Here is a 27,467-nt window from a genome sequence, read left to right as displayed (position 1 = left end):
GGTAGCTGCTCCATAAATATTTGTGGAGTGATTGGCGCCTTGGAGAATGAGAAGAGGCCAGGGCTGTAGCTCGATGCTAAATCACTTTCGCAACATACATAGTGTTCTGGGTTCACTTGCCAGTAGGGAGAGGCAGAGGAAGGTGAAAATACCAAAATAAGTACATCGAAGTGGAGGACTAAACAAAAGTGCCCAAGTATAAACTGTTCTAATACGTTTGGGATGTGCTCACTTACCTGGTTGTAGAGCCGCAGATTAGTGTGTTAAAGTGACAGAACACTGTTAAGAAGTCAACATTAGGAAATCTTAGTGTTTTGATAGAATTAACACATACAGACATTTCTCCATTTTCAAGCTAAAGCCCACTCAAGGACAGGTGTACACAAATGATACCATACAATAACTATAACTACATATACATATATATATACACACACACATACATGCGTATATATGTACTTAGCAGGCTTATCATTTAAAATAATGTTAGGTGGAAAAAGGATGGATGGGTGGATGACAGGTGTTTGGTTGTGACTTGGCTGGGAGAAAGGATAGTTCCTCAGCAACCCCTCACTTTCAGTGACAGGCTATAAATAACACCATGTTGTCTAGCTTATTAATTGTAGCCAATGTGAAATCCAACCAAAGCAGTTACTGTGGACCTTTGGGAAGCGCCATATTTTCTGCTGAACCACATAGTAAAGTGTAGCATGCTTCCCTGTTGCCCACTGGGTTGCAACAGCAAGGGCAGTACTTCCCTTGTGATAAACAGAAACACATACACACAACAGGACCTCTGGGGTAAAGAAATGAAGGCCGAATTCAGCACCAATTACAAAATAAATGAGAGCTGCTGTTTCTATACTTAAAGCAGGTTTTATAAAGGTAGCTGTGTTTTCGTGGTGTCTCTGTGACCTTATTATTCTATTAGATTTTAGAACAGTATATAAAACCCAAGCTTCATGCTGACAAACACCAATATTGAAACTATTGCTACAGTCAGTCCAAACAGCCTTCTCCCCTGGGCCACATTATTATTTGGAATCCAAGCAGAATTGCGGCTCCCTGAACCAGCAGGGCACAAACGAGGGCAGTGATTCATAAGGTGACTCCAGCGAGTTTGCAAGTGCGCGGCTTCCACGGAGGCTGACGCGCACAAGAGAAGCTCGGGGTTGACTTTTTGAACTAGTAAGCACTTCCTGGCCTCACTACCACTTTTTTGGCCTCGGAGGACTCTGGAAGGGTGAAGGTTTCTGAGGACAGGAGTGAGCCTGACAGAATGCTGATCTACCAGAAATAAACCCTTCAAATCAGATCACAGCCGTGTCAGTAGCGTTTTGAGCGGGAAGATGGTAATTCTGCCTCTTCACACGCTCCTCTAAGTCCTTGAACTCTCATTCCATTGGATTAGTCTTTGTGGGGCTGGGTCACCTGGGGTCTTAATTTCTACCCCGGTGGGGTTGGCTGAAAGCGATAGCGGTCTAAAAATACAACTCCCTGAACTTTTAAACCTTCAAATCTTTTTGATAATATGACTTTCTTAATCTTGAACTTGATTTCTTTAATTAAAAAAAAAGATCCGTTTGTTCTTTGATATTAGTAAAGTTCAGACGGAGCAGAAGTGGGCATAGGGCAGAGCTGTGTGCAGAGAAGGAAGTGAGGGAGCATGGGTAACGAGGCTTCTGACTGCAGCCTAATGAGACATCTGCTGAGCAGGTCCCCCACATTAAGGTCCTTCCTTGCCCATAGACTTGGAAAGTGACAAGCCCTGGTTATCAGGTGACAGGGTACCAATTAGCTGCTGTAAATGGGCACACGGGCAAGTTTGAGGTCAGATACAGTTCTCACAGGTGAGGCTGCCCCAAGAAGGGGGCCGTGACTTGCCGTCAGTGTGTGATTGGCAGTGGCGGGGAAAGACCTCAGAGCTGTGTGTGAGGGCCGCCTTTTCCTGTTTTGTCACCTTGGGTAAAGACTTCTTTGGAATAAAAAGAAGACTATTTATCACACCATCAATTAAATGCTTGAGTCTGCTAGGCTTTTAGTTAGAGGGAATGGGGCCCTGTGCTGGGACTGTAATTATGAGGGTTCTGCTGTGGAGGGGCCTGACCCACAGTGTCTGACTACACGGTTGGAAGAGGCAGAAGGCCTGTTTTGTGCCCCTGCAGCCAGCCGGCTGAGCATGCATCACGCAAGTGTCGTCTTCCATAGCTTAAAAAAAAAAAAAAAAGACACAAAAACATTTGCATAGAAACAAACAGCACAAGGTGGAGCAATTGTAATGACCAGATAGGGAACTGGCAGGGCGCATGGCACTTTAGAGACCAAGGTGAGCCTGAAGCAAGCTACTCCTGAGGCAGCGTGAAGACAGAGAGCCAGGGAACCTGTTCCTCCACGGAAGCCAAAGCTGTGTGTGTATCCACGAAGGGGAGAAGTGCTCCCTAAAAGGCACTCGGAGAAAAACAAACAAGTCCCTGAAATATGCTTGCTGTCAGGCTCGGTGTTTAAAACGGGGCCTCCTTCAGGGCACCGTCTCATGCTGCCTCTCTCTCTTGGTTTCAGCTCCCATTTTCGCCAGCAGTCATTCAAGCCGAAGTGGAACAGCTGCTGGGGCCGTGCCACCCCCACATCCTGTCAGTCACCCTTCTCCGGGACATAATGTACAGGGGAGCCCCCACCACCCCTCCTCCCAGTTACCTCCACTCGCAGCTGTGGACGCAGGCACCGAGAGGTAAGGCCATCTGTCTCGCTCTCATAATAGGTGTTACCGCCAAGCCTCCCTCCACGGAGAGGAGCGCTGACAGTTGCTGGATTTTATTAATAATCCGTTGGTGGGCTGAGTTACCCAGGGGTGGCATTTTAAAAGTAACATACACAGAGCGTGTGGACCAAATATCTCATTATCTGTTACATATTATATATATATATATATATATATATATATATATATATAACAAAATGAAATGATACTGGCATTCAACCACAGCTCAAGTGTCAGGAACTAGAAAATGTATCACAGCGTCCCAGCTTTGCCACTTCACCTTGTTTCGGGGCTCAGTTTTCAGTGAGTTGAGGGGCTGGCTCTCTGGGTATAAACGACCCCATAGTCACACAGTGCGAGTTTGTGTGCTAGGCAGCCCTCCATATTCACAGAACGACTGAAAAACAGTAAATGTACAAGTTGGCCTTGGCTCATGGTTTCGGTGATTGCACCCATGGTCACTGGGCCTTGCTTTGGGATCATCGGGGTGGGAGTGTGTGGCAGAGGGGCCTTTTTCACCTCATGGTGGCTAGGAAGCAAAGAGAGAGACAGAAAGGGACTACATTTCTCAATTTTCCCCTTCAAGGTCATGTCCCCAACAACCTAACTTCCTTTCACTAGACCCCACTTCCTCAGAGTTCTGCTTCCTCCAGGAAGAAGGAGAAGTCCAGGGTGGTGCCCGGGCCATGTCTCAACACACAGGCCATGGGCAGTTTTTCAGAATCCAGACGGCAGTACCTTGGGAGAAGACAGAGTGACAGAAAAGGTTGCATGATAGCCAGGAAACGACTGTTTCCTCAATACTTTTTGTTGGTGTCACCCTCAGAAAGAATTTCTATAGGAGGACCCCTAAATAACTGTGTTTCCATTTGACGTCTGAATTCTCCAGCGGCTTTAGAGATTTGGGGCTAGACATGGTTCTCATATCTCTACTTCCAAGATGCATCTGTTTCTGTGAACCACAAATCCAAACAGTTTCTCAGTGAGTGAAAGACATGATGGCACAGGCGTCAAGAGAAAAAGACTTTGCCTCCTCACAGAGGAAAGGGCACAGCATCTCAGACAGCAAGGGCACCTGCAAGATGAGGAGGAGAAGGTGGGCATGCAGCAAGTACAGGGTCTTGGCCATTCAGGATAGCAGGATGCACGTGGATGATGATTTGGTGATGGCGGGCGGGCTGGCTTCTGTGGAAGTCTGTGCTTTCAAGCGAGGAGTTGCCCTCATCCTCCTGGAAGCAAAAAAAAACTAGTGTAAGAAGAAGCATGCAATGAATTTGACATCACAGAGGAAAGACTCTGCATGAGAACGCCGTGAGACAGGGAGGGTACAGAGTGAAGCTATGTCAGGGTTTCTTGGGAGCAACATGGTGCCTTGAAGTAAGACAAGGAAGTCAGGAGAATTCACTCAAGAGCTTTACTAGGAGGCAGACTTGCCAAAGAATAAAGAAGAGGAGCCAAACCAGTACCCAAGTTATCTCTAATAAACTGTGCCTCTAACAAAATTTGAGAAATAAAAAAAGAGAAAGAATAATAAATTGAGTTTCAGAGCATGACTCTTATGAGATAGTAAAAGATCCGCATGTAGATGTGTGTGATAATTAGAAACGAGAATCAGAAGGTACAAATTATTTTAACAGCTATGTGCATGTGGTAAGTGCCACTTCCCCTGGGAGGAACTGTCAGCAAAAGCATGTCCGTGGTCACCATGTCATGGTCACTGGAAAAATAAACTCTGTTCTTCAGTTACCTGAGCCTATCTCTTTTAGCATGTTTACAGTTTCCAAATGGACTAAAGATGGTGTCACCATGGCACGCAGTCCCTCACACAAGGCTGCTCAGACAAACACAGGTTGCCTTGGCAGGACTGGGAGGGTTAGGGTTGGAATCTAGAGGATGTTCAGTGATCTCAGTGATCCATAATGTAAGGAACCGTGGAGTGGGGAAGGAAGAAGGGAGTGGGACAACACAGTAGCTCTGTGGGAATGAGTAAATAGACATTTTCACTCTTTCGGGTTTATATTGCTGCATGTCTTCACCACGGGATCTGAACTCTGATCCCACCACACCTGACTGACTGGGCAAATGTGAGATGTGGGTTATCTCTCCGTCAGGATGGAGAAGAGGATGACATGAAGAAGCCCTGAATTAGTCCCTGTGTTTTCACTAGGGACCAGGATGGAACCACAAAGAGGAAATGGACTCACCTTCCGCTCTGGCTTTGTCCATCTTTGCTCTGTTTGCCTGGGAAATCCCCCAGTAAAAACTCCAACAGCTTTCTTAACGGAAACAGGTTGATCACACGTTGCAATTTTAGTGGGGCACTGGCATCTTTTCCTGCTTTGCAGGCATTGATTCATCATTTACTTAGCTCTAGCTCATTAATAAAATGGCCTGAGTCACCGTCAGAAGTTAGCAAAGGCCCACGGCAGCTGCCCATCTAACGTCAAGCTCTTTGATCCTGCCCATCGTAAAATAAATGTACCGTCCCTCAATTTGATGAGAGTCTATTTTTATTTTTAAATGCTAACTACATGACACATAATTCCAGGGATTTGAGCAACAACACATCCCCTGATGTTGATTTGAACTTCTTAAGGGAAGTGGTGTTTTACCGTGCCGTGATGTATGAGCCACCACTGGTACTTTATGGCGACAAGTGGCTACCCTTGAGAGGAACTCAGTGTCTTTGGAAATGCTAATTCTTTGGGCTTAGTATTTCTGTTATGCCAACAAATCACAAAAATATTTATGGGCAGCCATTTTGAAATGGAAAAAAATCTTTAACCTCAGTTTGCATTGCTCATGTTTAAAAGAGCATGTCAGCCACCTCGCTTCCTTCTGAAGGCCACAAGCACGGTACACTTCGTAGTACCAGTGACAGGGATAGGAGCTGTGGACTCCCTACAAAGAGGGGCTGGGGGGGGGCTTACTAAAGATTTCCTGAACCCCACCTGAGGGATAAGATGGAAACAAATGAAAAGATTGGGTCTCTTTGCAGAACGTGTAGTCTGGCGCAGGAATTAAGATCAGAAAATGTTAGGAATCCTTGCTTTGGAAAAAAAGTAGTTAAATTGTCTTTACCAAATAAAGCATGCCAGTTTCTCGAGTTCCTATTGAGTACTAGAATGTCCCATGGCTTCTTTCATAATGTTTCAGATGTGGCGTTGCCGAAATTCTAGGTGCTTAGATATGTATGAGGGTTTGTATGTTTTGGCCAACTGAAGCTATGCCTCATCGAAGCTGTATTCTCACTCATTGCTGGAAACTTGGTACCGTCTGCCTAGATGCTGAAGGTCAAAGCATCGCTGTTTCTCAGCACTGCTTTTGCATTTAGTAAAGCTCTTCGTTCTAGGCTCCATTCTAGGCAAGCCAGCCTGGTCACTGCTCCTAGCTTCATTCACTTGATGCCGTGCCTTAACTTAGCCCTTCACACTGTCACATACAGCCTTCAGTGCTCAGCTGAGTTCCCGGGAAACCTCCCCGTCTCTCAAGTCTGAGGTTGACACTGCTGTAGAACCCCTTGGTTCTTAGGATCTGTTACATCTATCGTAGATCTGATGTATCTGTGGGCTAGAGCTGAGTTCGATGTCAGAGGACAGGGGCCTTGTTCCCTCACAACCTTGCGAATATTTTGCTCTGAATTATACTATTGGATAGTTAGTGTAGGCTACCATATGCCGAGGAAGCTGTGACAAGGAATAAAGAGCATCAAGGAGAATGTCTAGGAAAGAGGAAGACATTGCCTACCCACTGGCCCAATGGAAGGTTCCCACAGTGTTCTCTTTGAGTTTTGTTTTGTTTTTGTCAGAAGGACAGTGTTCTTGATTCTTAATGCTTCTGCCATCTTATACCTCTTGCCGACTTTAGTGTAATACCTAGGTGCCAGTCTCCTGCACATATAGATACATACTAAGAGGCATGGTGCTTTCTGTGGCTCTCAATGCTGGAAGCCTGGTACTGTGATTGCTCATTGGGATGTTAGCATTATCTCTTCTTAGCATCAGAACACCTCAGAACTAGGCCTGCTGCTTTCCTAGTCTTTCTCCTGAGCACTCAGGGATGTCTTCATCTACACAGCTTTCTCGTAGCCTCATGTGCATTCACATACTCTTCCCTCTTTGTTCTTAATCTCCTCATCTATGTTCAGTAATCATAAAAATGTAGCAAGATGTTAAAGCTGATCGGGATCCATTCTAACCCTGGGGGCTCTGTGGTTAGTTGAGTCTTTCATTCGGCTGGTATTGATGAAGCATGAGATAGGCGGACAGCGAGGACTCCATGCGACACATGATGAACTAGAGCCGTGCTGTCTCTGAGCCCCAAGTCTAATGGGGGGCAGCTGAGCCAATAGCCCATGATACCTTAGCAGAGAAGGGAAAGGTGATGCAGGGGCTTTGAAGGCGCAGAGCAAGAGTGTCTGTTGGCAGAATGAGGGAGGAAACATGAGAGGAAGCAATGTCCCCATGAAAGCTGATCCTCTATAGACTGTCAGGCTGTGTTTGAATGTCAAGAGGAAAGACAGTAAAGGTGGGCGGGGCTGAGCCTGTAACGGCGAGTAACCCCATATTAGCCACATTGAGGAGTTTCAGCTTCCTCTTGAGAGCAAGAATGTGTGCATTTGGCCAATGAAGAGCAATGACAGCTACAGCATTCATTCCAAATGTGCCTGATGTTTATTTCACTCCCAGAAGATTCGGAGTGTCTTCCAGAAGCAATGAGAAGGAGTGAGAAGTTGTTTCCTTGGTCCTCCGTCAGATAAGGGCGGTCCTCTGTTGTTCTTAGACTAACAAGTCCACACTGTGGAGTTGATGTTATTTTATTCCTTAGTACAATTTGAAAGGATCATTTTATTCTTTACCATTCCAAGCTTTTATCTTACACAGTTACAGCTCATCAGGCCTTTGAAGAGTCCCCGAGCATCAAAAAGAGTTGAAAATTCTCTCTTGGTTAGAGAGAGAGTACCAAAGGTTTGGAAATAGAGACACTGCTTGGCCTCACCTGTCCGTTGTATTAGAGGAGAGTTGACTTCTGCTCAGAGTTCTCCACAGGACTGTGTGATCCTCACACAGCTAGTTTACCCAGTGACCCCCTGACGTATGTGGCAGATACTTTATCACGTGCACCAAGATATTCCTAACCCAGAGGGCAACAGATAAACAGACAATAAATAAAGTCTTGATTCTCGTGATGAGGTGACATGAAGTGATCTCTGTAGCAGCAGGCTCTGCCATTGGATGATGAAGATGTTAGCATCAGAGAGGTCTATAAGAAATCAAGATGTGGTCCTCGCCTAGAATCCCCTGAGGGTGTCAGCTGCTTTCTAGAAAGATGGCTTCCAAGGACATTTGAGATTAGCAGGGGAAGATTACAAAATACCCCTTTTCTCCCGGTATTCACATATGTGTGCTTCTATACGTGTACACTCTCTCTCTCTCTCTCTCTCTCTCTCTCTCTCTCTCTCTCTCTCTCTCAGAATTACTGAATGTCATAAAAGATGAATGGATGGATTAAGCAAAACCTAGGCTAGAATAATATTACCTGACCTCCCTCTGATTTAAACGTCCATCAAACTCTCAGGGTCTAGTGTGTTCCTTTGTATTGGAATCAAGAGTTAACTCTATCACTGTCTTTAATTTGCCATTAAAAACCTGAAAAGTCTAGGGCTCAGCTTTGGTCTTTTCCCTGGCCCTTTCACGTCTAATTAATTCATCGATCTGTCAGTGGTCTCCAAGCTTATTCACACCATTCTTCTACTCCACCTTGTCCCTGTTCCTGGCCTGCCATCTCAAGGAGGGCTCCCTGCCTCTTTGTGTCTGACTTTGCCTGCCCACAGCAGTCCCTCCCCCAGCACATCAGCCTTTGCTCTGTATCACAGGACCTGCTCTTTAAAATGTAGACAGATCATGTGTTCTCTCCACACCTTCCTCCATTCTTCCGAACTCCTGTTGTGATGGTCCTCAGGTCTGGGCCAGCCAGGTTCACCGGGCATTGCTACCTGTGTTTAATAGGCCGAAACGTGCTGACCTTCATGCTGTGCCTAGGAAGGACCGAGATGTCTTGCCTCCAGCTTTTGCATTTGCAGATCCTGAGACACTAGGTCATTGTGATGATGCGAACCTTTCTTTCTGGTGTCATTCTAAAGAGGCATTTCTTTCGAGAGCCTTTGTTTGTTTGTTTGGGATGGTGTCTTGTGTAGCCCTGGTTGGTCTGGAACTTGGTAGGTAGGTCAGGTCTCAGACTCAGAGTGTTTTTTCTGCCCCTGCTCCACTGTGCTGGGGTTACAGGTATGAGCCTGCATGTTGACCTGACAGAAGCATTTCTACCCAGCCTCACTCTGTCGCTTGACCCTGCTGTTTGCCTTCACCAGCATGTGACCTGAACTTAGGAAATGACTTTGCTATGGATTCATAGCCATTCCATTATACGAGGTCTCTCTGAGAGCAGAGAGTACATGAAGGTGACAATTGCCTGTCTCCACCTCAGCCCCTCGGTGCTTCTGGGGAGATCTGTGGAAATTCATGGGGAGTGTGGAAGTGGGGAAAGGCACTCCACTGTGATGATGGCTTCACTGTTTCTGGACAAGTTAATAACAACCTGAGCACATGGTTGCTGTCCTCCTTCTGCCTTCTCCTCCGAGTCTCTTCGGTCCCTGCTGCAGGCCTTGCTATGACACTCCATATGCACTCACCGAAGAGACGGCTTCATTCCAGTTTTTATACCTATTCACATCAGATTACTGTTCATGCCATATTTTTAAATTTGAAATGCACTGTTTCCTCATTTTAGCTTAAATATAAGCACACATAAAAATCAACTATTAAGATATCTATAAAAGTTACCTTTTTTCTAAGTGCTAAGGAAGTTAACTGGACCCTAAAAGCAAGGACAGCTATTTTGATTTTATTCCCACATTCCAAACAAATGCCCCTCCTGTTAAGGCCAAGATGATGTTTTCTTAGTCCCCTTGGATTTTCTGTCAGGAAAGTGAGTCATGGCTGTGAGAAAGATGCCTTGAAGTAAAATAGAATTTCTTCTTTGTCAACTCTACTTTTTAGCACATGAAGCAACAGAAGTATGGCACTGTTGCTAGGCCGTGGTATTATTCAGGCTTGTCAGTCAGTGTATGCTCTTCTCCAGCAAACTATGCAGAGCCCAGAGCTCTAGGGCGAGAGCTCAGCAGCCTTCCAGCCTGACTTCCATGACTGCATAGCCCTAAGTTCCTGCTCTCTGGTGTGGAACAGGCAGCTCGGGAGAGAGGCTCCACGTCATAGTCTAGGAGTGCGATCTAGACTGACAAGGTCATTTCTCTTCCTAAGTAAGGGCATTCACTACTCAGAGACGTCCATCATTTCGCAAGTGAAGATTTGTCTGTTGGTCGGGATGGCGGCTATCAAGGTGAACAGACACTAAGAGGCAATGCGTTTTGGATGAGGTTTCTTTTGTTTTGGCTTCTTTTATTTCTGAGAAATCTCCTTGGTTGCTTTTCTGTGTGGTTGCAAGAAGAAAAGCCCCATGTTTTAGTCAGCCTCAGAGCAAATGAACAGGGACATTCTCCTCTCCTCTCCTCTCCTCTCCTCTCCTCTCCTCTCCTCTCCTCTCCTCTCCTCTCCTTTCCTCTCCTCTCCTCTCCTCTCCTCCCTTCCCCTCTTCTCCCCTCCCCTCCCCTTCTGGAGTAGCGGTTTTCCTACAGAAACAAATACAATTTCCAAAGAGATGTTTTTCAGTTGAGAAGATGGCTCATCTACCTGTCCCCAGGAATTGACACTAAACTAGGGAACCGAGTCTTCTGCAAGCGCTGGAACATCCCACGGAGTTGTTCTTTGGCAGCAGGGACCGGCATTTACTAAGTACTGGTCTTTGCACATTGCTGGGTAATGTATTACAGATGCAAATCCACAATAGTGGCCGAGGAGCTACTCTTTCCACCAGAGGAACCATGGACCCTTCTCTGATCGAGTGTGGCCTTTGAAAATGCTGTTTCCTCCAATTCACTTCGCTAGTCAGTTACTGAGTCTTACCTTCAAGAGAAGGAACCGAATATTCCTTCATAGTTAACCGGATAGTCCAGGTATGGGAAGAAATCACATCCAAACAGCACATGTCATTACTGAACAGCCTGCCTCTCAGCTAGTTTCCTAAGATTCACAGATTTTACTGGCTGCTGTGGTCTCATTTAGCACTGGCTTACAAATGTATCTAGCCATGTATGGCAGGCGCCACATTTAAATTTGATACTCAAAGTTGAATCGACTTTAAAGAAACTGTTTACATTTTGAAGCAATGGGGAAAGGTTTAGGATAGTCTGTGTGGGATACACTTGCGCCTCCCTTTCTCGTGTTTGGGCAAAAATAACAGTTTTTCTTGTCTAGCGTTCTCATTAACGTCTGTTCTGGGTGTTAACTTTTTCAGCCCGCATTCTGTCAGAAGGCCCGTGGAACAAGGCTGCCATGCTGACCAAGAGAGAGAGGCGCTTCCCTCAATGTAGGACAGTGAGTCGGCCCACTTGGTCAGGCCTGCTCACAGCAGCCTAGGAAGAATGACATCACTGCAGAAATGCTCTTTTGAGAGCATTTTTTTTTTTAAGATCAGATGTCCAAGACCAGCCTAGACAAGATTTTCTTTTGCTTAAGTGCTCTTTTGAAAGGAGAATTTGGCAGAATCAGATGTTTCTTTTCCTCCCGTTCGCAGCAGATTCTGAAACAGAAAAATGACTGAGTCACCGCCAATCCCGGGGTCCAGATATTTCAGAAAGCCCAGTTCCTGTTTCTGCAGAATTCATTGTTCTTGTGCACATAGATCTTTTCTCCTTCTCCATTTTCCTTTCCACAAAGGAAAACAGCAGCGCCTTTGGCACTGCTTCAGAGTTTACCAGGAAAAAACTACATGCTCATGTAGAACTCTTAGCCTTTGGCATTCATGATTTTCTTGAGCTTGCTCTCTGCACCCAAGTGAAACGACTCTCCTGTATGTCACTCCATCTACGCCATTTCCATAAATGCTGCCCCTTATCGTATATGTTTGAATCCCTTTTATAGTCCTGTGCGCATTTCGCCCACCGGCTTCATTTCACGTCCACCGGAGGCTTGGGGATCAGTTTTAAGTCTTACGCTCCTCTGTTTTGATGAAGTGTTTGCAGTAATTATTGATCCAGCTGTTTATAAGGAGACAGATGTGTTACTCCTTTCCAGAGCCCCGATTTGGCTCTTCGAGTGAAGACCAGCTCCTTGGCCGGACACTCAGCTCTTGGCCAGCATTGGTCCTGCCCAGATGGATGGTTTTGCAATTACCCACACCTCCCAGCAGCCGTTTCTTCATTACTGAAAGCTGCCCCCAATTGTCCCAAAAGCCGAATTCAATCTGCAGTTCCCCCAGTAACGTGCTGTGATTCATTTGGGGACAAATCTGGATTGAACTGAGTCCAAGTGGTCTCTTTTGTGAGACAGAAGGGAAGTATAAGTAGATACTATAGTCACCCAGATGAGTCAGCCAGGAATTCACGAAGTGATTCATAAATCGTTATAAAGACCACTAAAGTCTACTAAAATGGAGCGCTGTCTGGCTGTACAAAGTGCAGTATTATCATTGGGCTGGTTTGGGTTTTTTTTTTTTTAAGACGTTAAATCAGATGTGAAATCCTTAAAACTGCTTTTCATTTTAGGTTTTGAATAGGATTTCTTTCTCCTCCCCTCCCCCCGCAGTGGACCAACGGCAAGGCATTTTTCAGTGATTAGCTTTCACAGATGAATTTTAAAACCCCAACAGATGATACCCTACAAGTTCTTGGGGGGAAAATCTTTGCAAAAATCCATCGTAGGCCCGTTTGTATCCATTAGTTCTACTACCTAGCAGCAATTCAATAATATTTTTGTGTGGATGCAGTGAAACTAGCTGCTCATGGATGTTCCCCCTTCTCTGTTCAGTCTACAAGCCCCAGTGGAAAAGAAAGGGGTGGGTCAACTATCCAAACCACCTACCAGTCAATGCTTAATCTAACTGATCTGGTAATATCCGAGTCTCTTCTGTGCACAGTGTTAAGACTCAGAGCAGAGCTATAGCACAGCCCCTCCTGACTGGTTAAAACCATTGTGAATACAGCACATGCCAATGGCATGAAGAAATTTAGGACATGGGTGTGGCTTGCAGCACAATCATTAGCAAATTTTGTTTTCAAATATATCTGAAAGCTGATATACAGTGGTCTAGGCTTCTAGACAAGGAAAGAAGTCCTAACCGAAAGGAGTTGTCCGTCGGAAAGATTGGTGCCTGCCCAGCTCGGGCACAACGACCTCGCTCGGGTTGAACAGGTTTGCTAAAACCACGGAGCAACGCTTTTAATGTCAGCTCTTTCTATGTCTGAGTTACTGACACACTTTGTACTGAGTAATGCACCTCGTATTCCTCTCTTGACCCTACCCCACTGGCTTGGTTTGAATACCAAGAGAGAAGTTGGTTATGACTTGCTGTAAGGGAGGGATGTGTGGAAAAGTAGATTGCCAAGGCACGGAAGTCCCTTTAGCATTCTTGACCGCTTTTATTGTCCTCCAGAAACGGAACTCCACCTGGGATGCTCCATGGTGGCACTAACATGTTAAGTCAGCACCAAGAAGTTAGACCCTTACAGGCTGCGAAGGTCACTGCGCCTGGGAACTGGAAAAGGACCCAGATGAGTCGGTGTTAGTTTCCGTACTGGAATTGTCAAGCGAGAAAAGGTCTCCTGAGATTGATGTTTTCATTCTGAGCCTTCCTTAAGTGTTCTGACATAGCACCAGGACTATAATTTTGGGCGTTTGTAGACCCGGGGTCACCACAGACATGTACCCCGGATGTCCTACATGGGCACTATTGAGATCAACCAAACATTTTCTAAGCACTGATACCTGAAAGTTGTCAGATGTTCTTAGCCTTAAGTTTTAGGATATCCCAGACTTGCGAATGTGCACTTCTGTACAGCGCACCATCGTTCCATATCTGTTGTGGCTTCTTCTCTGTTACACTCACTTGCTGGCACAGTACCTTTTTATTTTATTGTTTTCCTTAGTCATAGGTGTGCTTGCTTGCTTCCTTTCAGTAACTTCCTGAAATACAGAGAAATGCCTCTGCAGTTGTTCTGCCCCATAGCAGCTACCCACTCAGCCAGTGGCCAGTTATATATCTCCCGAATGAAAAGAAAGTTAGAATGATCTCATACTTTTCACTTCTGAGGCGAACTGGACTGTCTTTGTCTTACACTTGCTGAGAGAATCGGGAGATTTACTCATCGATAAGAGAACACCAGAGTCAAAACCTGTGTGCTCTGACTGCTGAGCCGTTTGTCCTTCTGCACCTCCTCGTTCTCCATCCTCTTTCCCAATGAACTGTGCTCCTTCCACTTGGGACTTACTGCCTTGTGGTAGTCTGGCATTCGCGGCTGCATCTTGAGGAATGGTGACCTCCCTGTGCTGGCCTGCCCACTGCCACGTGGGGAGCCTGATGGCAGGGGGACGCAGGAAAGGGAGGTACTGAAAGGAAGGGAGCGTGGCCAGGTGATCAGCTCTTTTCTGAAGTGTACATAAATGAGTATTTGCCGGAACCTTTTAAGTCCCCCTTCTGCCGGAGGCTCATTTATGAGGCTTTAAAAACCCCTTCCTTGCCTCCTTTCCTTGGCAAACCGTTGCTCACCAGAAGGTCATCCCAGCTCCCCCACCAAGTGAGTGGAAATGGTTGACTCAGTTCTGGTTTGCTTTTGTGTGCGCTGTTTCTGGTAAGCAGGGATTTTTTTCCCCTATTCTATTATGTGCCGACTTGTGCAGTAGCTGTCTCTCCTGAGGTCCTGTGAAAGGCATAAGCTGCGACTCTCAGCTGCTGTGGAAGGAAATCTATGAAATGATTATTGCAGGTCAGCTGGGGTCACAGAGATGGGCATTAGACAGGGTGCCACAGGATTTTTCTTCTGCCTCTTGGACCCACTGTAACTCAGGATAGGTAGGTGAAGCTGCCTTGGCCCGACATATGTGAGGGATAAAATACTCCACGGAAGAGATCGTTTCTACATCGTCATCATCACATAAGTCATGGTTGCCGTCGCTGCTGTCATTGTCCTCACTTACAAACTGGGATAGGGAGGGCTTCCTTCCCTGCAACCACAACAGGAAAGGTAATTGCAACTCAACAAGCTTCAGCGTCCATTTTCATCTTCTGTTGGTTTCTTTGTATGAAGTTGTCTAGAGCTACTGGATTTCTTGGGTTCTGTGGCTTATTGAGTCAAATGTGGAACATCTGTCTTTCTTGGTGTCTGTTGTTCTCAGATGTGTCGGAGGCCCTTGCCTCTAATTGTAGGATTTTGTTTTCATTCCCACGTTCCTCTTCTGCCCTTAACCTGATTTTAGTTTGCTCTTCTGCTCTACCATGAGCTGGTAGCAAACAACTTAGTACATATGAATTAACAGAGGCCGTGACATCATTCTTTAGTTTAAACACTGTGTGATATGAGAATGCAGCCCACAGAATCATCTAAGCAGGGCTCATAGGAGCTCACAGAGACTGAAGTGACAGTCACAGACCCCGAATGTGTCTGAGCTAGGTCCTCTGCATATACATACATTATGGTTGCTAGCTTCCTGTTCTTGTGGGACTCCTAACAGCGGGAGCAGAGAGTGTCTGGCTCCTTTGCTTGTTCTTAGGACCCTTTTCCTCCTAGCAGATGGCCTCATCTAGCCTTGACATGAGGGTTTGTGCCTAGTCTAACTGTGACTCATGTTTGCTCAGCTGATACCCATGAAGCCTGCTCTTTTTTAAAGGGAAATGGAGGAGAAGGAGGTCTGCGGGAGAGGGGAGATAAAAAGGTGGGGAGAGTAAAGAGAGCAGAAACTGTGATTGGGATATTATATATGAGAGAAAAAGGAAAAAATACTATGTGGTGTTTTTAGGCAGAAATAAAACTGATTCTAAAAATTCATGGATTAAAAATAACAAGATGTCTTTTAATTGATTCTTGTAAATGTGTATAAATTGATTCTGGGCTTGAAAAACATTCCTATTTATAAATAGATTTCTTCTGCTGGAATTTTAATTTATTAATTCTTACTTTTTTATTTCTGGCAGTTGTCTAAAAAATATGATCACATGATCACTTTTTTTCTTTCGTGTTTTGAGACAAGGTGTCTCTGTGTAGCCTTGACTGTTCTGGAACTTGCTCTGTAGATCAGGCTGGACTCAAATTAACAGAACTTCACCTGTCTCTGTCTCTACCTGCCTCTAAGTTGTGAAATAATACTAAAACCTTGGTAAATTTTTCTTTTTATTTATCCTTACCAGTATTAAATAATATGTAATATCCAAGAAAATATGCCCAGGAACTTGTATGAGTAGGTAAGAATAATTTGGAATGAGTGCATAATTGTATAAAACCATACTATACAGAATCTACATCTAGAGTAATATAATTACCTATAGATGACTCAAAATATTTTAATAAATTATACCCTTTTATTTTTGTATTCTTCATTAGTAGTCATAATTTAGCCATTGACCGTGTCACTGCAAATGATAAAAGCATTAGATGTGTACTTGGAAGAACTTTGGACTTCCTTTGCACTCTTTGTACACCATTTTTCCTCCTTACTAACCAAGCTAATGTGATTCAAATTGATCACCATGTTTGGGGGTAGGTTATGCCTTCTGATTGTACCAAGGTCCCCAAAGAATCCCAACTTGGCTTTCCACTCATTGCTCTGCTCCTTCAGCCCCAGAATGAAAGAGGGTAGCAGAGGTACCAGAAGGAAAGACCAGAGGACCTTTTAGCTTGTGTTTTTTGTTCTCAAACAAAGAAGTAAAGAAGAGACGGTCTTAATTATTTTGTTTCCCAAACAAAGTTGAAGCATCAATGTGATAACATGATAAGGATAACGGTCATACCTCGCTGTTCAGTTCCCTCCCCTCTCCTACCCCAGGGGCCGTAAGAACAGGGGCTTCCAGGATCCCCAGAGTCCGTGATTCCGTAATTGCTCATTCCTCTCCTACAAGCTCAGAGTAACTTCGGAGACACAATAAGGACATGTTCCCCAGAAAATAGCCTCCATATGGGGATTCCTGGCTTACGTGGTTTACTAGATGTTCTCAGGCCAGTGCCAGGATTCGCTTGCTGTGTTTTCTCTCAGGGCCACTTACATAAGAGTCTTCTGGATAATCCCAGTTAGGAGGATGTGCTTCGAAAAGTGCGCATTTGCCAGCACGGGACACGCAGCTGCCCTTCTCCGTCCTTAGAAAAACCTCAGAGACCACCAGTTCATAGGCCTCCTGTCACATCTGCTTTGCCTAGGTGCTCTGACCTCTTTGCTTTGAGGCCCTATCTTCCTCTTGGCTCCTCTGCAACCTAAGATGGTCTTCTTACGCCTCACAAATGAAATACAAAGCGAACACGGCACATTGTCTCATGCTCTTACTGCTACAGCAGAAATGTCGAGGCTCTGCCCTCTGAGATACTCTGCATCAGGACCCTTTGAATTGCTTTGTGAACTTGGCTAATGCACCTTGCCTTTTGCTCAGGTGGCCCAGGCTTGTGGAGTCATTCGTTCCTAGAAAACGACTTATGTCACAGGCGATGACCTGTGTTTCCTAGTGCAAGATAAAGACTTTCTTCCTGCATAGTGTAAACAAGCACCAATTAAATGCTTTTGTGTTCGTGAACTTTGGAGAGAAGAGGTATAACACTTCATTGCTAGCATATCTTTACCCCAAATTATTCCGCTGCTTATTTTCCTGGCATTGGAAGACCCTCAGTTTCTTTCTCTACCAACTGAACCAACACACACTTTCAGCATCTTGTTGATTTTTCTCTGTGAATATTCCCACTTGCAAGGCTGTTCTCAGAAGTTTACCTTCCTTCTCTGTTAAGACAATAAAGGTCATTCTAAATCTATGATTTAGACCCTCAGAACAAGAAGATAAATACACAGTTGTCCAAGGTCACTTGATGATTTTTTTTTCTTGTTTAAATATCAGTGTATCTTCTTTCAGAAACCAGTACTCTTGGACTCGGGGCTGAGGCTACAGCCCTCAGAGTTGAGGGGTAGAGTGCTTGCCTAGCATGCGCAAGGCATTGGGTTCAACAAAACCAAAAAACCCACCAATTTTGTGAATGTTCCACGTTAAGACAAGGAATGCTGTACATTGCATCCCCTCTACGCCATCAGGAATGTTCTTCGCCTAGCACAGAACCCAAGCCGACCTCTCAGGTTCTGGGTTTCAAGGCCACATTTGACCTTTGAGGTCGAAGTTAATTTACTCTTGGCAAGAAAGAATGTATTGTTTAAGGAGACTCCAGTTAGAGAGGGTCAAAATAAGGACCCGTAACACTTCTTGGACCTCAGATAGGCCTTACAAAACAAAATGTTTATGAGCTAAGTGTAAATGACTCAGTAACATACGAATCGAATTTCCCCTAAAATGTGAGTGGATTTTAAAATTAGCAGGAAAAGGGCCTGGCAATAGATGTGCTTTGAATTTCACAAAACCCAGAGGATTTGAAATGCAGTTTAAGAAGCTTGACAAACCCAAACTGTGACTAAGGTTTTCTTTGTTGGTGTCTTTTCTTCTCTCTGTGTCTCAGAGAAGAACTCAGTGGTGGGAAGAGAGAGGGGTTATGAAGGGATTTGAAAGAGCACATTGTCACCCTTAGGTCGGGCCAGAATGGGGACGTAGAAGGCTTTGGAGAGTTGGTCATGCTGCCTTTTGGAATTGTTTTCCCAGGTTCGCACCTCCGACTCCATCTCCTCAGCACTTGAGCCCAGGAAGAGTCCCAGCTCCTCCGTCACTGCTGCAGAGAGCACAGCCTCCGCACACCCAGCAGCCACCAGGCTCACTCCTGAAGTCCTACCAGCCAGAAACAAACCCTGCTTTTCAGTCGAATGGTATCCACGTCCATGGTAAGCAGGGGCTGGCAGCCCTTTGAGTTTTGAAAGGGAGTGTTTTGTTGTCGCCTTTTATCCTAGTGATGAGCTGCAGGTCTCAGATGTTCTGTTTTACATCAGACTTGAGCCTTTAGACCTCCCCTCCCCGCCACACTTATTAGTACACTCATAGGCACAAAACCCCATAGTATTTTCCCCAAATGAACTGACTTGTAACACCTATAGTATTCTGTTCAAGACAATCATTTGTGTTCCCCGTGATGGGACACCTCAAGGGCAGGCGGTAGCAATAGCACCGTGCTTCTGAATGATCAGGAGACTGTGCGAAAGGGAACCCCAAGAGCCCTGCTTGTCCTTGTCTGTCATCTGTCATCTCCTACCGATAGGTCAGGTCGACACCGGATCCCCCAGCTATGCCATGCCGCTGGCTCTGAACTGACTGTGTCTCACCTGTGTTTCTTTGGTAGATCTTCCATTCTCTCCGTGTTGTAGCTTATCTGACTAAGACATATCTTCTTTATTCATATATAAACTTGCTTCTGAGGCCAGAATCATCTGGCCCATCATCAGATCTTTTAGGGAGCTCAACACATTTCTTCATATGTAGTAATGGCTATAGATATTCATGTAGAAAGAAAAAGAAACAGAAGGAACAGAAGAAAAAGAAACAGAGGTTTTCGGTCTAGGCTGGTGTTGTGTTCAACAAGGACCACGTTTGGAGAACTGAGTCTGCTTCCGTTTCTTTTCTTTATTTAAACCCATTTTGTCATTTGAAGAACGCAATGCTAGTGGACTTCCACAGAGAACTGCCATGCCAAACCATACAGAATCCAGCTGCCAAATACTTCTATTTCCTGTTGTCAGAATTCTCTGTAAGCAAAAATGATACTGTCCATTGAGATGCCATCGGATGATTCTACAAGTGGGCCTTTCATCTTTGTCCTCTCACCGATAACACGTTTATATGGCTTATCACTTGGAATTAATAGATGGTGTCCCTAGCCATGCCAGTGTTTCCTCTGAGTGTGAGGTCCATACATAGTAGGCTTCAACAGCCGTGATGCTGAATTTGAACAGGAGCCGCAGAGTAGAGCCCTGACCAGCAGGGAGGAGACAAGAAGATGACAGTGGTCATCTGTAGCAACAGAGGACATTGGAAAGCCAGCATCCCTGGCTGAGTCAAAGCTCCTTCATCTTCCACACTCCCTACTGGTCCACTGTTTTCCCAGAGAAGCTCAGGCTTCTCAGTTCAGTGGGAGTTTTTGCTTTCTACTTACTTAGGAACATTTTCTCATACTTCAGTTACACCAGGAAATGGTTTTGTAAGCGCCTGCTGCAGGTGCCCAAGGTAAGCTGTATAAAAAAGAACAAATGAGTTCTCTTCCTGCCCAGCAGCTTGTCTGATGAAAGGATACCCAAGACCGTGGTCTGGAAAGCACCCTCTAGAAGAGAGGTGGGCGGCGTGGTGTGGGCTCTGTGGAAGTCAGAGTTGGTCACCTTCGTGAAGCACTGTTTGAGTGTTCCTGTTTTAATGCTGCCAAAATCTGGGCCTATCTCTCAGTCAGTGGCACCCAATGCCGGTAGCAATCCCTCTTTCTGGTCGTATAAAGACTAACAGAGCAGTCCACAGGCAGTGTTGTCCTAGGTCCAATGAAATGCAGTAGGCCCTTCTTTGGTTACAGTTGTGAAACCCACTTTTAAAACCTTTTAAAATTAACCTACGTGTAGAAAAATGAACTGGAAAGAAATTCAGTTAAAATGCTGATGGTTTGCTTTTAATCAGGCTAACGCTTTGTGCCATCCCCCGCCTCCCCTTTAGTTTCTGTTCTCACAAAACTTCATGAGTGGGTGTGAAGGAGGCCAGTTTGGGAATCCCGTTAGTTCTAAATTCCATGTGCACGGGCAGGTTCTTGTGCCTGGGTTCCTGGTCCCTGGTGGGGACACTGCCATCTCTCCTCTTGCTTCACTTGGTACAGGAAGCTGATGAGAAAAACACCAGGTGCAGGCACGGGGCTCACTTCATCTCAGTCTCTTCCTTCTCCTTCCCTGATCGTTATTAGGTGCGGAGAACAAGGATCATGTTTGTGGCCCCAGAGTAAGCATAACACTTAGTGCAAAGTAGGCATTTAGTAAGTATTTACTGGATCAGTAATTGGCACTTGCTCATTCAACAAGTGAATAATGAACCAAGAGGACCCAGGGAGCATGCTCCGTGGTGCTCTGGCAAAATACTCTTCCTCTACATTTTTCCTTTGAAAGATAAATAATGAATATATTTTCAGCTTGAAAATGTCAAGCTTTTTTTTTTTTTAAATAAAGCTTCCTCTTTCTTAATTGTTAAAAATCTTCTATAGCCAATGACAAAGAGAAGCCATAAATTCGGTTCAGACTAGAGTTAGGGAAAATGAGAATTCATGACACGCTCCAGAGAGACGGCCCCGTGGCTCCAGTGATGAGATTACAGAGAAGCTGCCTGTGCTTTAACCCCCTGGTGAAGGGGCAGGGGCACAGATGCAGTCCTAGGCCCCTCTCAGCTGGTCCTAAAACTGTCTGAGCGCCAGCACTTCTCACCAACCGTCCTTAGATGAGGACAAAGTAAATATGCTGGTTTTTCAGGGGTGAGTGACCCTCTTTACCTAGTGCCCTTACTAGCTGCAGCTGTCGCTATCGTGGTCACCTTTACTGGGTGAAGTTACACAGTATCCTGGTGGCAGAGAACCTCATCCTCCACTAAAACTCAATGGCCACAGCGCGAGTCTTCATGTCTTCTTTGAAGATGCCCATGGCTTTCAAGAGCGCCACAGCCCGTCTCCTCTGTCTGACCTGCAGCAGGGGGAGAGGTTAGGGGGAGATGCCGTCCCTCCATCTGCAGAAATGGGAGCTGAGACATAGAAAGATATAAAATGTCTAGGCATCACTACCCTGGCACACTGTGTGGGCTTTGCAAGAGGTCCACACTTCCAAACTGAATCCGTAATCAAGGTGAAGCCAAGTCAAAGGCACACCAAAAGAAACAGAGTTTGCAACTCCCTGTGGGAAAATGCGGTGCCTCTTCTGATACGCTGTTGTCTTTCCTGGAACTTAGAAGGTCAGAGTTCAAAGGGGCTCTGGTCTTACTGATGAGGAAGAAGAGAAGAAGATCCTCTGAGCTTTGTTAATTATCTGCTAATTGGTACTGAACTAGACGTTGTGTGTTGATCTTGTACTTTTATTAAGTGAAGGATACACTTGTCAGGATTAACACCCAACAAACCACCATTCTTTCACATGTCCTCACTGTGGTTTTACTGACACCTACCCCACCCATTCCGATTGCCTTTCTTAGTAAAGAGAATGCGATGTTCTTCCTACTTAATGTGGATAGACTTTTCCAGCCTCTGTTTGGGCGATATCTCTAAGGCAACTTCTTAGTACACTTGATCTTTTCTTTCAGATGTCAACATAAGGGACACTCTTTCCAACCATGTAAGCTTGTTCTTTGGCCTTTTCTTTCTTGTCAGGGTAATTCTCTTGCCCAGGCAAGCTTCAGAATTTTGCCTGGATTAGTTGCCAGAGCGTTGATATTTGTACATTTTGTTATGGTACTTACGAATGGATAATTTCTTTTTAAACTCCCTATTCACTGCTGATTGTTCAAATGCCATGGGAATTCCTAGAAGAACGTTTTCACAGTCTTCTTGCCTCTGGACACATCAAAGAGAGGCCAAGTTCAGTTCAACGGGTGTTTGTTGGTCACCCTCTAAGTACCAGGCAACGAGAATGCCATTTAACAACTGCCATACTGTAGTAGTTAAAAGGGGCAAAAGGAACAAGCTGCCTTGCAAGGAAGATGCTACCAAAGGGTTTACAGAGGTGGAGTATGCAGAGAAGAGCGACACTGGGAGATGGTTTCCTGCTGGGTGCGGAGGTTAGGACCAGAGTGGAGGAGAGGATGCAGGAGTATAAGGTGGGCTCAGAAAGAAACAACATGTCACACTCAATGCAGTCATGCTGATGTTTTACGAACATCGTATAGAGATCTGTGCAGAGGGTGGCCCAGGGTAGGCAGGAACATCAAGCTCTCGCTGTCAGAATTCAATTGTGTTGTTTGGAAAACTCAGTGACTGAAAGGGAGTTTGCCACTCTCAGATCCAACTGGGAAGTTAAAGGAGGGATAGGAGAATCAGTGTGGTGTTGTGTGTGTTCACAATCTTCCTGAAGAAAGGAAGGAGGGAATAGCAAAGAAGAAATGAAAACACACTCAACCTAGGTGCTACAGTGGGCAAAAGCGTTTTCAGTTTTGTCCTAATAAAATTATAAACGAGCACAGCTATAGGGGTTTCCTGCTCAAGAGAAGTCTTGCATGGGGCTTAGCTTCTGTCCCTCCCTTTCACACACTTGACATGGAGTTCCTGTAGGTCGCATGCCCTAGTCCTTTATGTTTTCTGCCCTCTCTGCCATGTGCGTGTGTGTGTACATAAACATGTATGTGTACATAAACATGTATATGCTTATGTGGATATTGCTGTGGGCATGTGCACATGTGTTTGTGGATATGTGTGCACATAGAATCAGGACAATGCCAGGCTTCTTCTTTGATCATGTTCCACATTACTTTTTGAGACAGGGAGTCTCACAGAACCCAGAGCTCACCCTTTGCTTAGACTTGCAAGCTAATAATTTCCAGGGACCTGATTGCTTCCATACCGCACAGCAGTGAGGATGCAGATGTGCACATCAGCACCTGTATTTTTTAATGTGGATGTCAGGGATCCAAATTTGGGTCCTCATGCTTGTATAACAAATATTTTACCAATTGAGCTATCGACTCGGCCCATTTTGTGAATTTTTGATTGCCACTCCAAAGTCTCTAGTCACGCTGGACTAGGTGTTCAACTTACTCTTCCATGGTGTGTTACCGCTGTTTCTTGTATTTGAGTGTTCTGGTCAGTACTGGCTTCCTGAAGACCCAGCTATTTCACATCTCTGTAGAGTGAGAGAGCTTCCAGGGGTAGCAGCAACAGCTGGGTACAGATTTATCGTTTCTTCCTAAGATGACCACTATAGCAGCATGTGGGGTAGAGGGACAGCTTAGTTGAGTCAACAGTGTCCTGTTCTACTGTCTTCTACCTTGTCACCTTGAAAGGGGGCTCTCCCATCATCCCGGTCACCATAGGAACGCTGACATTCTACATGTCATGTGCCGGCTTTAGGCAGAGAAGACTGAACAAATACATAACCACCCTCAAATGCAAAGCTGAGCTTATTGGATGGATGGATAGACAGACGGATGGACGGACACCCACACATACACACACACACACACACACACACACACACTCCCCCCACACATGTGCAGTCTGCCTTCCATTCTCCTCATTCCCTAATCTGTAAAACAGGCAATGCTACCTATCTTTGAAATCAGTCCCTCTTTCTATGTCTCTGCCCAGATTTTTGCCCATCTCCTCTGATCTCTTGGGTGCCTCTCATCTTGCACGGTTTGCTCTTACTTTTCACCCCTTTGGAGTTGCCAGTTGCCAGCATCCCATCATCCATGGTCCAGTTATTCAGTTTCATTAGGAAAACACCATGAGGCTGTTTGATGCCAACACAGTAGCAGTGGGAAGTGGGAGCCCTTCCTTTTGGTCTCAACCCCTGTGGTTTATAAGCTTGTCTTTTTCATGATTTAAGAAAATAGGTCCTGTCTGTGGGCCCCCAGAGAAGGGAGCCAGACAGTGTCCAGACAATGGTGGCATTTTCCCACCTCGGTATGAATCTCTAAGCTTGTCAACTCAGTTCAGATTGACTGCGTGAGGAAACAAAGGGTTTCGATCTACCAGCAGGCCTCAGAGAACAAAACACATTATGAACGGTTTGTGCTGACCAACACATCTTTCCAACTCTGGACACTCGATGTACACTCGATGTCAATGTGAGCGTTGTTGTGGCAGGTAGGAGTTCCATTCGTCTCTTCTTCCGTGGCCATTTTCCGATCACAGTTGCTCATCGGCACTTTCCATGAAGGATTCTTTGGGGGTACTGCCATGCCTGATCTCATTGCTAGGGATTTAGGATGGTAAATCTTTAAAGCTTAGAGTGTTTTTAGAAAGGCAGCAAGCACACTCCCCCTCTACGGGAAATTTAGCCACAACTGCATGTGTGAGGGTGCAAAAGAGGAAAGTCTAGTAATTGTGTTGCTCAAGTGGAGTGTGAGCACGTCCTAACTCTGACATCTCAGGAAGACACGTCTAACTGATTAGAAATCAAATGTCATCAACTTCGCTGAGAAACAGGCGAGATATTTACAAAAGAAATGAGCCGGGGAGTATCCTCCATGCCACTCAGATGTTATCAGCAGCCATAATCAGACATCCATTTCAGTGTCAGCTCGGGTATTATTAAGGCCCGAACAGTACTAAGGATTGATGATTAGAGTCACAGAAATCCTTAATTAGTCTCATATTCTTAATTACTGCACAATTACCCAAGAACAGTTTTACATAAGTAGTACTTGATAAGTTCTGACAGTGTGCTAATTCTACAAAAACAAAAGTTAAATTTAGGTGTGGATGTGTTGGCTCAGTCAGCATTTCCACAGCGCCTGCTTTGCGGGAAGAGGTGTAAGGTGGTCTTCTTGAGTCAGAATTGCTGCCTGGGTGATGGAGTATGGAACTGAACAGTGAGGAACCTACACCGGTGACAGGAACGCTCGAAGCATCGCCACACAGAATTTGATGTGTGAGCACACACCTGACCACATAGACTAAACCTACCAGAATCATGCTGTGTTTGGTCAGTAACAGTACTAAGATGACTAACACACTAGATTTTGAGTTTACTCAAGACAGAGAGCATGTCTCCCCTTGGTGCTTTTCATAGAGTAAGTGCTTAACAAATCGTTTGGAATAAATATGAATGAATAAAAGACAAGGAAGAGAAGGCCCATTATATTAGAGGAGCTAGCCCTGGCAAACTCGTGCCCCACAGGCAGCCATAATGGTTCTCACACACATTCTGTGTGCTGTCATCTTTTGAACATATTCCACTATTAATGGCCCTTTTTTAAAATTAATATCATGGTTTTCTAGCCTGTCTCTTCAGTTTATGTCCATGCATGCCTGTGTGTTTACAGCAGCACACAATTTCCTGACGGACATTCTCAGGAAATGCTTCTGGAGAAAACTTTCTGGACTGATGTGTAAACATTTTGGGGGTAGCTAGGGGCTTCCACGAATGTCTTTCTGAGGCTGCCCCAGGTTTAAACTCCAGCCAGTGGACACGACTGTCCTGTGACTTCCCAGTGGGTGTCGGTCTGTACAGAAAAGCTGAGATGCGTGCTTTAATTTTTTTCCTTTAGTTAGCGAGTGACTGAACATCTTTTCATGTCCCCGTTGATCACCCAGGGAAGTGTTACTAATAGGGAGTCAGAGACAGGTCCGGTGATGTGGGCTTCTCCATCACTCTAGCTGCTCGCCTGCTCATTCATGCAGCAGTGAAGCTGTGTCCCTGGCAGTGAAGCACCTTATTTTCATTGGCTTTTTTTCTTTCTTCCATTCTTTTTTTTTTCCTAATTGGAACTCAAAAGTTTATTGAAGTGAAGGAAATATCTAGAGAAAATTTCCCATTTCATCAGCTATTGTGACTTCTCCATCACAAAATTTAAAAGTGCCTGTGGTAAGTGGCCTATATGAAGTGGTTTTTCATTATTTTGAGGAAGTAATAACAGGTTTTCAGAAGGAAATATTCTCTCTTATAGTTTAAACTCATGAAATTTGGCCTCTAGTGAATAAAATTTTGAAGGGGAAAAAAAAAGGATTCCCCCCCCTTATATAACCCTATTTTCAGGACTCTGCTAAACTCCATAAAGATGGATATGTTAATGGCAGTCTGCAATCTTTTGATTTTAGCTGGAATTGTCTTTTATACATGTGATAAACAATTCATAGTTTAGAACAAAATAGTGAAGAGCTGTGGACATTTTTCCTTAAAGGGAAAAATGAAAATCCACACATCAGGAATATCTGAGATACTGGTAATGAGGTCACTGTGCTAATAAAATAGAAAACCAAACACTAACCATGGCTTGCTCTGACCCCTTCCAGCTCCTTTCCTCTCAGCACTGTGTTGCAAAACCATCCTAGTTGCCTTAGAATTGCTTGTGGGTTTACTTACAATTGGGAGGGCTCTTGGATTGTGGTAATTTTTCTTCTCTAATCTAACCAAACCGTTCTGACTCAGCCCTCCGTTTCATTCTTTTGCAAGGCCTTTGAGCACTGTCCCCCAGAAGTCACAGTGCTCGGGAAATGGAACATTTAGACATTTCTGCTCGATTGTTTGAGTGTAACCACCAGCAACTCCCTCTCAGCGTTGCCTCACCAAGCCCAACCTCATATCACACATCCAAAGCAAGTTCTCAGATTTCTCATCATTATGGTGACATGACTCGGGAAATCTGAATCCATCCCTTGGATCCCATTGTTACCCAAGGATCTTTGCATCTGTAGATCAGGCCTGATGTAGCGGTTTCTCAGCAAGAGTGTATGGTAATACCTACATTCGTATTAACGCATATGCCTAAAATTTACTCCTGTAGACTTCATTGGTTGTCAGGTTGCAGTTAACTCTGTAGAAACCGTTCACAGTTATAAGCATGCGGTGGGACAGTAGTATGTTGTTCATCCTCAGTTCTCCTACCCACTTTTGTTTCTGTCTTGGGGTTTAATGGTCTCTCTGGCATCCAGTGGAAAACAGTGATTCAGAGCAGCCAAGCCATCCATGTTTTCTGTAAAGAGCCCACCCTAGTTAGTTTTAACCATCAACTTGACACAGCCTAAAAGCACCTG

At 45.0% G+C, this 27,467-nt stretch overlaps 1 protein-coding gene across 6 annotated transcripts in view; it reads left to right on the top strand.

Annotated features, from left to right (window-relative positions):
- Glis3 (GLIS family zinc finger 3) overlaps positions 1-27,467 on the top strand; it is a 425,456-nt gene that overhangs the window by 385,099 nt on the left and 12,890 nt on the right. For all 6 annotated transcript variants that reach the window (XM_050159533.1, XM_050159565.1, XM_050159574.1 and 3 more), the window contains 2 exons: positions 2,560-2,728; positions 18,485-18,660. In XM_050159533.1, the coding sequence (XP_050015490.1) occupies positions 2,560-2,728; positions 18,485-18,660 (345 nt within the window). The remainder of the gene's footprint in view (positions 1-2,559; positions 2,729-18,484; positions 18,661-27,467) is intronic.

This window comes from Alexandromys fortis, unplaced genomic scaffold (assembly GCF_014885135.2).
Source record: "Alexandromys fortis isolate MF-2015 unplaced genomic scaffold, M_Fortis_MF-2015_v1.1 scaffold_10, whole genome shotgun sequence".
Classification (NCBI taxonomy): domain Eukaryota; kingdom Metazoa; phylum Chordata; class Mammalia; order Rodentia; family Cricetidae; genus Alexandromys; species Alexandromys fortis.
The sequence above is the reverse complement of the archived record's forward strand: the minus strand, read 5'-3'. Positions and strand labels throughout refer to the sequence as shown.